The 13,013-nt window shown below is 45.2% G+C and overlaps 1 protein-coding gene across 5 annotated transcripts in view; it reads left to right on the forward strand.

The window, feature by feature from the left end:
* The window catches only part of SIDT1 (SID1 transmembrane family member 1), a 110,952-nt gene extending 103,593 nt beyond the window's left edge, over nucleotides 1–7,359 (forward strand). For all 5 annotated transcript variants that reach the window (XM_023260142.2, XM_019839733.2, XM_019839732.2 and 2 more), the window contains 5 exons: nucleotides 92–138; nucleotides 2,701–2,806; nucleotides 2,881–2,991; nucleotides 3,920–4,033; nucleotides 5,434–7,359. In XM_023260142.2, coding sequence (XP_023115910.1) covers nucleotides 92–138; nucleotides 2,701–2,806; nucleotides 2,881–2,991; nucleotides 3,920–4,033; nucleotides 5,434–5,496 — 441 coding nt within the window. In that variant the 3' untranslated portion in view covers nucleotides 5,497–7,359. The remainder of the gene's footprint in view (nucleotides 1–91; nucleotides 139–2,700; nucleotides 2,807–2,880; nucleotides 2,992–3,919; nucleotides 4,034–5,433) is intronic.
* Nucleotides 7,360–13,013: the final 5,654 nt, after the last annotated feature.

Raw genomic sequence — 13,013 nt, forward strand, 5'->3', positions numbered from 1 at the left:
TTGTTTCCCCATAATTGATGCTGCCCCTACAAGTAGGTCAAAAGAAAAGAAAGAGATGTGTGCAGTCTCTCATCTGATGTTTTCTTTCCAGGATAGAATGGTGTTGCTCATCGTGGGGAATCTGGTTAACTGGTCCTTGTAAGTAGTCTTAGGAAGACACGTTTTTCTCTTTATTGATGTCTGTAACATGGCGGTTTAGCTTTCCTTGGCTGTCATTTATATAAAGAAATGTGAAATTAAGGAGCGTGTAGGACTGTGCTTGCCCTAGGGACTTGGAAGAAAGGTATTTTTCCTCCACAAAGAACACACTAGGAAGCCTTGTGTACCAACGGTGGTCTCTTTTAAATTTTTTTTTTCAACGTTTATTTATTTTTGGGACAGAGAGAGACAGAGCATGAATGGGGGAGGGGCAGAGAGAGAGGGAGACACAGAATCGGAAACAGGCTCCAGGCTCCCAGCCATCAGCCCAGAGCCCGACACGGGGCTCGAACTCATGGACCGCGAGATCGTGACCTGGCTGAAGTCAGACGCCTAACCAACTGCGCCACCCAGGCGCCCCAACGGTGGTGTCTTTTAAAGTGCTGCGTTCACCTTGATGCATTGAGCTCATTTGCACCACAAGACCAACATCAAATCTGTTATCAACATGGATAGACTATGTAGATAGTTAGATGCTAGAGATTATTCTAAAAGTTACAAACATGAAGCATAGTTTTAAAGTCTTGTAGATCTTTCCATCAAGGCTACCCAGTAGACATTTCCCTTTCTTACTAAATGTGTGTGTGTTTGTGTGTGTGCATGAGCGTGTGTGTGTACAAGTCTCTTTCCTCTTTATTTCTTGCCCTATGGTTCTCAATCTTCCTACTGCACCAATATCCCTTTTCTTCTTTTCCCTCATTATTACCTGGGCTTTTTTCCCTCCGATGGCTTCAAAATAGAACAGTACAACAGACCTATATTTTTGTTATCTGTAACTATTTTATACAACCTATTCTCAACTTTAAAATGTGAGTAAGTGAGCTGTTTCATTAGTCTACCCCAAGTCAGTAAGTTTAGTTGCTTTTATTAGCGGTTCTTAGCTGATATGCTAAAAAGGTCAGTGACCTTTGATAGAAAGATGACTCCTGCCCCCCTTTAAGACATGAAAGGATTGAAAACAGAGGCGTACCTTCGGGTAAAGCCAGAATCGGGTTTTGAGAATTCAAATCTTACTTGGGGCATATGCTTGTGGAAGAAATTTCCCATTATGTTGTCACCCAGGGATTACCTCAGGGTAAGCGCCATGCCTGTGAAGGACCCCTCCTTGATGTAGAGACACGTCGAGATGGGTGATTCTTGGCAGTGGTCACCTGTGGCACTCTTCTTGACCTCTCTTTTAGGGAGGACCCCACAGTCCTGATGACTCTGTAAGATAGGGTGCAGGGTGCTCGTGGGAGAAAAGGGACCAGCCCCTTGATAATGAGCACCTGATAACTATGTCCCCAGTGCTCACAAACACCTGGCTTGTCCCCACCCCTCCCATGACCAAAACCAAACCCAGGATCTGCTCACAAGACAAGGTAAATGGCCTCTCTTTTCTTACACAGGCGCTCTTTGGGCAGCAAGGTCTGCAGGGATGAATGGGGTGTGACAACACACCGGCACTATGGGAACCTGGTGGAGGGTTGGCTTCCTCTTTGTTTCTCCATCCTCAGTTTCCCATGGACACTACAAGACATGGAGTGACTTCATGTGAATCTTGAATGATATTTTAAAAGAAATTTGGGGAAAAAAAGCAGTGCTAAACCCCAACCAAACTAAACTTCAGTATTAATGTAAAAACGATAGGGGAGCCCGAGTGGCTCAGTCGGTTGAGCTTCCAACTCTAGATTTCAGCTCAGGTCACGATCTCATGGTCAAGGGATCAAGCCCCGAGTCCAGTTCCATGCTGGATGTGGGCCTGCTCGGGATTCTGTCTCTCTCCCTCTCTCTCTGCCCCTCCCCCGCTCATGCTCTCTCTCTCTCTCTCTCTCTCTCTCTCTCTCTCTCAAAAATAAACAAACATGGGGCTCCTGGGTGGCTCAGTCGGTTAGACGTCTGACTTCAGCCCAGGTCACGATCTCGCGGTCCGTGAGTTCGAGCCCCGCGTCGGGCTCTGGGCTGACAGCTCAGAGCCTGGAGCCTGCTTCCGATTCTGTCTCCCTATCTCTCTGCTCCTACCCAGCTCGTGTTCTGTCTCTCTCTCTCTCAAAAATAAATAAACATTAAAAAAAAATTTAAAAAATAAACAAACATTTTTAAATAAATAAGTAAATAAATAATAAAAACCATAGACAGTTTTTTGTTGATAATGTGTGGCAAGCCAATTTCGAGATAATTCTATTTCTAGTAATCTAGTCTAATGAATTAATCTTAAATGCAAAAAAAGAGAAAAGCATAATACGTCTGAAGGTAGTGATTTATCCATTGCACTGTTCTTTGTAATGAAAAGCCGCAAGGCAAAAGGAAAACTATTTCAACTAGAGAGGAAAGAGGATTGTGGTACATCCACCTATGGGAACCTTACAATCATCAAAAATGCCAGGTCTGAAGGAGGTGTTGTAATTTACTTGCATTAGAGGTTTTTCTTTAACTCCCTTCCTCCCCAAAGTGGAGGTGAAAAAGCCAACAATGTTACAAACCCAGCTTGATGCCTACATACTAATCCCTCCCTGCACCCAGCGCCCTCTTTGGACTGATCTATCGACCCCGGGACTTCGCTTCCTACATGCTGGGGATCTTCATCTGTAACCTGCTGCTCTACCTGGCCTTTTACATCATCATGAAGGTGAGAGTGGGCACCGGGAGCCGCCCGCCCTGGGTCCGAAAAGGCCGCGAGCTGCATCTGCTTTCCATCCACAGCTCCGCAGCTCGGAGAAGCTCCTCCCCATCCCGCTCTTCTGCATCGTGGCCACGGCTGTGGTGTGGGCCTCCGCTCTGTACTTTTTCTTCCAGAATCTCAGCAGCTGGGAGGTAAGAGGGCAGTTTTTTTTTCAGAGGAAATGTTCTCCCTCCCTCTTGCCTTTTTGATCTTCCTACTTCCCTCTCCGTGTGCTTGTTGCTGTTTGTCTTTGAAATGAAAGCTTTCTCTAAAAGGGATGGTGTTTAATGTCCACACATAAACGGCATGCTGTCGTCATTGTCAGAGTAGGCCTCGTCAAGGTGTGAGCCCTCCAAACAGGGCAGATTGGATGCTCATTACGTGTTGTATTATGACTCTCTTGCCCATGGATGTTTAACGTGTGCCAAACCTTCATTAGTGTATCTTCTCATAATCCTATCCATAAACAAATACCCAGCTGCAGGTGTTTATAAATCCATTGCATAGATGGGAAAACTGAGGCCTAGGAAATAAGTGATACATTGAGTAGCAGAAAGGAAGCCTCAGCTCTCCATCACAATCAATTTTAGAACATTTGTTATCACTCCAGAAAGAAAGCCTGCCCACTAGGAGTCGCTCTCCGTTTCTCCCTAAACCACCAGCCATAGGCAACCACTAATCTATCTTTGGTCTCTATAGATCTGCCTGTTCTGGACATTTCATACACATGGAATCATACCATATGTGGTCTTGAAGTCTAGCTTATCCATTCATCCATGTGGTAGCATATATTGGCACTTCATGTCTTTTTAACTGCTGAATAATTTTCCATCGTATGCATGCAGCACATTTTACCTATCATCAGTTGAGGGACATTTAGATTGTTTCCACTCTTTGGCTCTTATGAGTGTGGCCGCTGTGAACATTGTGTACAAGTTTTCGTGTGGACTAATGTTTTCTTGGAAGCTAACTTTTTGGGCTGGACATCCAATAGCATTTTTGTAGCTTTCTGGACGCTCAGCCCTCTAAACAGTTGAATTGTAGGAGTGCTCACCCACATTCTGCCTCACCTTCCTCCAGGGAACCCCAGCCGAATCCCGGGAGAAGAACCGGGAGTGTATCCTGCTCGATTTCTTTGATGACCATGACATCTGGCACTTCCTCTCTGCCACAGCCCTGTTTTTCTCATTCTTGGTGAGTTTATAATACCTGTCTGTCAATTTCTTCTCTCTTCACATCCTGTACTTTCTTCCCCTGCGTTCCTTACTTTTTTGTATTTCTAACTTCTCTAATTCCTCATTATAATTTAATATACAGATTCTTTTATATCTTTTTTCACATTATATCCTTCAGTTAGATCTTTATTTTCATTTTCCTTTTACTCTCCAATATTTCAAGATACAGAGTTAACAAAATGATTTTCCTTAAATGGCACAACATTTGGACTGAATCGGTTATTAGAACTCACATACCCAGAATCGCCCCAGGAATCACTTCTGGCACTCATTCAAATTTCAGTAACATTAGATTCTTCCTTCTTGTGCTCACATTCCTCCTCCTCTTCCAGTCTCACTGAATATCCCACAAATATTTTACAAGTTTCTGGAACGGCTGGGGATAGCAGCCAGGTCTCTTGCTTCTAACCAGTCTGTCCCAGATCTCTCCTGTAATCCTTCCATTTCTTGTGGCCCAAACACCTTTCCAGAAGCTATGCATACTCTAACAATGGATGATCACTGCTGGCTTCCTTTCATCCTAATTTAGACTTTTCCAAATTAAAAGTCCGCTGTGCCTGTGCACAGGTAGCAAGCAACAACACTGGGAGACCTGTGCTCCCTCCCAGCACTGCTCACTGTGAGCGGGCTCTGCCGCCACACGGCCTCGAGAGTGGAGCGGGGCTGCCCCCTCGTGGCCAGCTGGGGAAGTTCAACAATCTGTATAAACCTCACTCCTGGTGACGTGTAGTTTTGATGAACAACACCTTCATGAGAGAGACAGAGACCACAAAAGTGGAGTGAAAGTTTCCATGTGAAGAGAGTGGTGGCAGAGGGAACTGAAAATGGAGGCGGAGTATACATTGCTTGTATAGCAATACTCTATGCAACAAGATTTCCTTTCCTCTAGATCTTGGGCCACATGTCCCCTTTTAAGTAATGACTTCCCTGGCCACCCCATCAGCACTTTTTTTCAACCTTTCCCTACCCCATACTTCCTATACGCCCTCCATAGTTTAATTTTTGTTACTATTTCATTACATATTATTATCTAGTACACTGGACTTTGCACACATCACTAACATGGCTGTATTGTCCCCATTTGCTTCATGTCTGAAGCTCTCTCAAATGTAAGCTCCAGGAAGGTAGGGAGTTTTGTCTCTGGCATCTAGAATAGCACATAATAGGCCCTTGGTACACATCGGAATTAATAGATGATCTAGGTGATCATAATTGCCCATGTAGAGCACAGCACTGCAGACAGCACAGAGGACAGGAAGGAGCTTGTGCTGTCAACCCAGGTGAGTCTCAGAGAGGAAGCTGGGCTTACTGTGGCTGTGACCGTGCACTGCTTTCATTCCTCCGCCCCTCCCATTCCAGGTTTTGTTAACCCTGGATGATGACCTGGACGTGGTTCGGAGGGACCAGATCCCTGTCTTCTGAGCCTCCAGCACTAAGAAAGGGAGGGGGAGCAATCGATCTCGGTGCTGTTTCATGAAAATACAGGGACCGCAGCAAAGTCACCACTGCCAAATGCTCCACTCACCTCGTCAGGTCAACTTGGTGTGCGCTCACACAGGGAGGACAGGGGCAGGAGGGAGATTCAAACCTGCAAGAAGGGAGGCGGAGGGGAAGCCACGGGTCTGGACAGAGGCAATCCCTGAAGAGTCTAGAGACACCCATCCCCCTGTGTTTGCAGCCCTGAGCTAAACGTGGACACAAGCTGCATCCAAGTCAACTCTGTCTTGGGACCCCTCCCGCCCTCCTCTGAGACTCGACGGCAAGGACAGAGTGATGCTGCCCTCTTCTGTCCAGCTGCCTCCAGGCCCGGAGAGGCCAGCAGCTCAGATCTCCTGCCCAAACACTTTTTAGATGGGCCCCCTTCGCACCCCCACGATATCTGCTGCTTGACACATCCTAGAGCACCAGCTCGCTTCTCCAGAGTCCAGGGGTGATACAGCTCCTCAGAGTCTGGTGGAGGGCTGAACCCACGCCCTAGGGCTTAGTAGGACCAGCTAGTCACCTCCTTGAAAGGAATGCTGTATGCGTCCCCCAGGTTCCTGACCCCATTAGAAGGGCTCTGGATTGGGCTTTGTCACGCACTCGTCCTAACAGGTAACTGTTTCCAGGACCAAGGCTTGGGTGCTCACCTACTTGTTAGTGTCTTCATGCCACCGCTGTGTGTTGACCCCACAACTCAGGTTCTACTTTCCTGGGTTAGGCCCCGGCGTTCTCTCACCAGCTCCAAAAACTCTTCTAGCAGCAGAAGGAGTGAGAGAAATGACCGACAGGGCTAAGAGACTGGTGGCATCAGCCTCCAGCAAACAGACCTCACCCTAAGGAAGTGGGTGCCTAGAGCACATGCAGCAAAGCTGAAACTGCCTCCTCGAGCGTCCAACTCTAACAGCTCGATTCTGTGCCCATGTCACCTGTGGGGAATAAATAATTGTTCAAACCAGGGATGCTGCATTGGGGGTCCTCTGCCACCGACCAAGCCCCTTACCTGTCACTTGAGGCAGGTTAGGGCCTCCAGATTTTCTCTCTGAAGTTCTCTGGAAGTAACTCTCAGGATGAACACATTTTACTCATCCTCTTGAGTTGCAAAGAGCAAGCTGATTGAGGATTGCTTCTTGGTTGCACCGGATTCTCATTCTCTCACCAGTAAGGTGCTGCAAAGCCCACTTCACTGCCACCGTCTGACATCTCTGCCCCTGCCACGCCCCATTTGGACCACGCACCCGTGGTACCTGGAGGAAGATGTAATCAGAAAAGAGACATATGAATGTGCACCCTATATATATTTGCCTGTGAAGTTGAAGTCACCTGTCACCTCTGCTTTCCTGATCGTTCATTAGGGAAATGGATCAGGCGTCCTTTTTGTTTAAAAAAGTATTACTCTGTCTCTAAAATATTTGTATAATGTTCAAAGTCACATTGCAGAAGTTTCAATAGCAAACTTTTCCGGATTTTAAAAACACAAAGATGCTTTTAATGAAACTTTTTGTGATTTTCTTTTCTAAAATGTTCCCAAACCTATCATTGCTTTTCTACTATTCTTCCTTCCTTAAAAACTGTTGGCTTCCATAGGCTACATAAAGGCCACCTATAAAAATAGTTGTGATAGTCTAACATCTAAAACAAATTTCAAATCCATTTAATAATGGCTCATTTGACCTAATTCTTTTATTTTAATGCACTGATGGCTTCAATAAAAAAAAAAAAAAAAAAAGGTGCACTAAGGAAATGTGGACAAAGTCTGTTCAAGTGGCCCTGTGGCCCAAAGTTAATAAATTGTGAGATGCGTTACCTGGTCCAGCAGCTTGTTTGGAAATGTATCTGTGGGAATGGGGAGGGGGCTCTGAACTGTGTTGTGCTGCGGTGTTCTTGACCGTTTATTCCCATCATGTCTATATTATGCTGTAAACTCACACACTGTGGTCAGTTCCCTTCTCTGCAGCAGGACTAAAAACCCAGACCAAGCCTGCTCCTACAACTATCAATTCTAAATGTAGTTGTTGCTACGTCTCTCTACAGTACGAATGTCATGGCTGGAGGACATGAGAAAGTTGTCCGACTGCATCCGTGGTTGATAGGAATTCCGGGGTGGAGGGGGGCAGCCTCCCAGCTGAATGGTCCCTTGTCCCTGTGTAGAACAATGCCCACGCAACTTTTGTCTGTGCTCGTGGACTTCGCTCTTTAAAGAGAAGGGAAGATTAATCTGAAAGCCAAGTTCAGCCAGAGGGTAACCGGAGAAAACAGCCACTGTGAAGAGGTTTTTGGCAGACGAGGCACAGAAGTAATAGGAGTAGGTCAGCTGGAGCAGGACCGAGATGTGGCAGCCAGGGGAGCAAAGCTGTGCGCATAAAAAAATGACCTCTTCACACCTCTGACGAATGCTGGAGAGGCAAGTCCACCTGTTGACGTTGGATGGTTGAGGGATTAGCCTGATTTTATTTTAGCAGCAGGAGAAGCCAGTGGAAAACCAGCGTCTATCTGGGGAAGGGACTTTCCGTGACTGAAGGAGATCACCAAGCCAGCTCCTGGTGCAAAGAAAGTGGCAGCTGCTTCCTTTGTAGCTCTGAGCAGCCACCAGAATGTTCTGTGAGATCACAAAATGCCTGTGTCGGTAAATCAAATAACATCCAAAATGTTTCTCATTCTGGGAGATAGTCTCTCTGTGTAAAACTTAGGGGAAAGGGAGAAACAGAGATAAACATTATTCACAGAAGGAACAGGGGAGCCTGGAAAGATTCTTGAGTCAGATTTTCATCCAAGTATGTTCACGTGCTCACTGTGTGACCTCAGGCAAGTTGCTGGAACACTCTGATCCTTGCCTAACACATCCACTTGACAGTACATGAGGGGACAGAAGTAGAGACGTGCAGAGCACCAGGAGTAGTGCCAGGACAGAGAAGATTGTCACCCTGTCCCTCTTGAATCCCACGGAGGGGGGGGGGGGCAGGGCAAGAGCGGGTCTCTCCACTGGGCTGGCATCTCTCTCCTCTAGAGGCTCTCCATTGAAATCTGCTGTCCTGTTTCCTGTCCTCAGTTCCAGGAGGCCCTGAAGGGTTTGGGAGGCCTCTTCACCTTCAAAGATACTGCCCAGAGTTCTCAAACCTCCTAGTCCCAGTGTCCCCCCACCCACCCCACCCTTTATGGCTGCATGTCACTGCCTCTGGCCCTTAATACTCTGACCCCAACCCAGATGAAAAATCACTACCAAATCCAGGGCCAAGTGGAAAATCTGGCTGTGTAGGTCACACCTCATTACCGCCATCTCTGCCCTGAATTTTCTCCCTTTCTCGAGTAGCTGTTACTACTGTGGTTCAGCAAAAGCCACAGCAAATGTTTCCCCGCCCCTCCCTACCCCCTCCCAAATGTTCTGTAGAGAAAGCCTGGATGTTCAGCCTGCATGAAGATGGGAAACAAATCTGGCTCCAGAAAGAAGCAGGGGAATGTCCCTCAGGTTTTGAAATGACTAATATCCCTGGTGAAACTAAGGAAAGGCATTGTGAGTAAAGATACAATCTGCCTCTGCCTGAAGCAATGGAAAACCCTTGATTCTGCCCAGTTTATGGTAGGTGTTTTTGTTGTTGTTTTTAACGCTGTTTGGTGGAGACAACACGTATCGTGTAACTAGGTTTTAACGTCTCCTCAATATTAAAGCACCATTGTCAAGGAGGTAAAGTGCCTGTCAAATCTTCGGCCTTAACACACATGAATTCAAAAAAAGTTTCACAGGAGTCAAAGATCAGCCTTCACCATGAGTTTCTAAAAGGCCATAGTAATAGTTTTGCTTGGATGGGACTCTTCTGTAAGAAGAGACCCCTGCTCTATGAACTCCAAGGCAGGACTTATCACACTTTTCCTTGACGTGTGGTCTGGCTATTCTCATTGAAACACAAAGAAGGCTAAGTGGTTACCATTGTTCACACAGAAGTCCCCTTTACTCCCCAATCTTAGGGAAATGGACTCTGCCCTCTTCCTAAATGTCCCTGGATTAAGAGATTTCATAACTTTTCCTGAACTTCAAATTTTAAAAAAATTCCTTGGCTCTATCCTACATCCTTTTCATTGCCTTAGAGTTTCTGTCATCTCAGGATTTACCCGTTTCTCTGGAGATGAACAATAATTAACCACCATATTTTAACATAGAATGGCCTTAAAGTCATATCACATCTCAGTCAAGGGCTAAATAAAGTCTAGGTGTTTTATCTCTTGTTCAGCAGTATAGTTTTGATTTAGCAAATAAGAGACTGAAACAGTGAAAGATGTTCAAGTCAGGACAAGAGAAGACTGACACCCAATTGTAGTATGGCTTTCTTCTGGCCTCCTCATCTACCCTATGTTCTAACATTCTTCTTGAATTAGGACTCTAAGTCATTTAAACAGAAGATAATCCAAAATAATTCAGAGGATGTCTATTTTACGGGGCTATAACATTGCCATCACAGAAAAGAGCTGATTTGCACTTTATGATTTTTAGTATGTCACCTATCCGAGCCTTTCATAAGGTTCAGTACCCGGTACTAGTCAGGTCCCTTCGAGGAAGAGCACAAATTCAGACCTGAGGTTGACTCTGCTTCTCTCTCAACCTAGGATACTTGATAAAGTAACCTACTTTTTTAGGGGATCCATTTCTCTTTTAACCTCTCCTTCCTTACCACTTCTCTGTCCACTTCTCTGTCCGTTTACACAGAATCAGAAATACGGCTTCTGCTAATGGTTAATCAAGAAATATTTGGGCCAGCCTCCACAAGGAGCAGGACCCAGCAATGCGCAAAAGGCACACAATTTCTTCCGTCACAGGATCTGTGGTCCAAAAAGGAAGATGGACATGAAGCACATCATCATAATTTGTTCATTTTAAGTGGGCAAAGAGCTCCAAGAAGAGAGTGGCCTTCCGAGAATCTTATCATTAGGCACAGAGCAGAAAAAAGTCCAAATAGGTACCAGCAATTTTTATCCCCATGTGTGAAGCCCTAAACTTGCTGCTGATACAACATAGCATCTCAAATTCTTGGAAAGGATACTTGCTGGGTCTCCAGAAGAGATGTTTTCGGAGGTGCAGGCTTTCTCCCTCTATGGTTCCCAGTCCTACCACACAAACAAATAAAATAATTAGAGGGGACTTTCTCAGGATCAGAGGGGTGGGTGCTCTTCTCAGCGATGGGTAACTTGGAAGGAAGAGGCTTATTGCTAAAACTACACCAAAGATGTCTGAGAATTCCAAGTTGGCTTGCGAGTGCTAGAACAATGTAATGCATAGGTAGATGAAGCATGAAAGAGAAGGGAAACTGAGAATGAGGCAGGAATAAGGTGTGTAAACCTGGAAGACCCAGCTGAGATTCAGTCAAAGGTCAGGTTCAAGCAGTAGTGTCCTCTGAAAGCAGAAGCGGAAGGCAACAGATGATAGCCTGAACCATCCCTAAAAACTATATATGGGGAGATACAAGAGGCTTTACACAAAAGGGTAAATTGAGGCTTGGTTGGGATGTGGAGGGGAAGATAGCTGCTTCTTTGTGTCATGAAGAAAGAGAAAGTTGTTTACCTGGTAATGGTGTTGGTGGCTCACATGATGGATAGAGCTTACTGGACCATCATTTTAGGGAACACCTTGTAAGAAGGGATGGAGAAGGACTGGGCCCAAGTAGGAGGTTCACGTTTTGATGTGGTACATTTGTGGGTTTGATGTTATTTACTTGTTTTCAGGCCGAGTGAAAGCAAAATGAAAGAGACCCCCGGGCTCCACCAGGTTGAGACTACAGGACTGGACAATATTTTAAAATATCACACTTGGACTAAGAGGGAAGCCCACAGCCTACAGGACTCTCACAGCCTGCCCTGTCATGCCCAGAAGAGGAGAATAATTGTGTCTTTCCCAGATAAAAGGAGAGAAGTCAGAAAAATTGAGAGGTACCTTGATGACCACCTCCAATTTTTCATAAGAAAAATTAAAGTCCCAATTTTGATCTTAGCAGAGAACAGAGATCCAGAAAGAGAGAGAGAGTTGGGGTGGGGATCATCTCAATCCATCCTTGAACAAACAAAAACTGCTCCAACTCCCTAATTCTGAGGAATTGCAACAACCCATCCCTGCTGGAGGACAAACAGGGCACTGAGCTTTTCGATCTGCCCTTTTAGTAGGGTCTTCCTGTTGGAAACTGTTGTCCTCAGTTCCCGTCCCTGACCCGTAGAACATTAAAGTCAGCAGAATTGATCATTAAAACAGCAAACATTTGTCATCAGGCATTCTGTCAAGGGTTTTGTATGCATTACCATATTTAATCTTGAACCACCCAACCCCACGAAGTAGGCACTGTTAGGACATTTGCCGCATGGAGAAACTGACACTTAAAGAAGTCACTGTTCACTAGATGAAGTGGCTGCTGCAGAAAGCTGGATTGACAGTCAGAAGGAGTAGCCTAGGTAACGAGACCGGAGAAAAGAGAAGACGGATTATGTTGTAAGGAAGGGTCAACTCTTACTCATGTATCTATACATGCAAAACAGAGCCTAAAATTATATCACTATTGAACAGATTAACAAAAATTGAAAGTTTCAGCAAAATTCAGAAGATATGTTTCTGTTATATAAACATGAATAACAATGAAACTGATAAAATCATGGCTTTGGATCACTTTGGCTCTATAAAGCTGGGACAGCTGGATCCATGTGGAGACTATTGCTTCAGTCTCTAAGCTTGTAAAAGTTAAGAACCAAAGTCCTTTTTCTAAATTCAATGATTGTCCTTGGCAAAGGGCTACACGTCCAAAGATTCATTTTAAATTAAAATATATGTAGCATGAGGTGTCAGGTTTCCACTGGGAGCCTGCTGCTCCAGAAACAAAATTAACAATGGAGAGAAAGTACAGGAATATAGTCCTAGGTTTTTATTTTCTAAAAAACATTCACAGATTCGGGGTGCCTGGGTGGCTCAGTTGATTAAGCGTCTGACTTCGGCTCAGGTCGTGATCTCCTGGTTCGTGGGTTTGAGCCCCATGTTGGGCTCTATGCTGACAGCTCAGAGACTGGAGCCTGCTTCGGATTCTGTTGTCTCCCTCTCTCTCTGCCCCTCCCACTTACACTCTGTCTTTCTCCCAAAAATAAATAAACATTAAAAAAAAAATTTGCAGATTAAAAAAATCATCAAGGCAAAAAGTCTTCCAAAGCTACCTCTAAGACTGATCTCTGCTGGTCCAATAGATCAAGTAGAATCTACCACTAGCGTCAATGGCTGGCCCATCCTCATACTTGGTGACTGTGCCCAGCTGTCCCCTCATACGAGGGAGTGATTTCATCCTGATGAATTGAGGCGGAGGAACTAGCCTCCATTGAAGCTCCGTTTGAAGTATAATGATAATAGTGGTAAATGTTTTTAAATGTGTCCAGAAATAAGACAAAAAAGAACATGACTTGGTTTGAAACACTGATATACTAACCAATTTTCTTCTCCTATA

This window comes from Felis catus, chromosome C2 (assembly GCF_018350175.1).
Source record: "Felis catus isolate Fca126 chromosome C2, F.catus_Fca126_mat1.0, whole genome shotgun sequence".
Classification (NCBI taxonomy): domain Eukaryota; kingdom Metazoa; phylum Chordata; class Mammalia; order Carnivora; family Felidae; genus Felis; species Felis catus.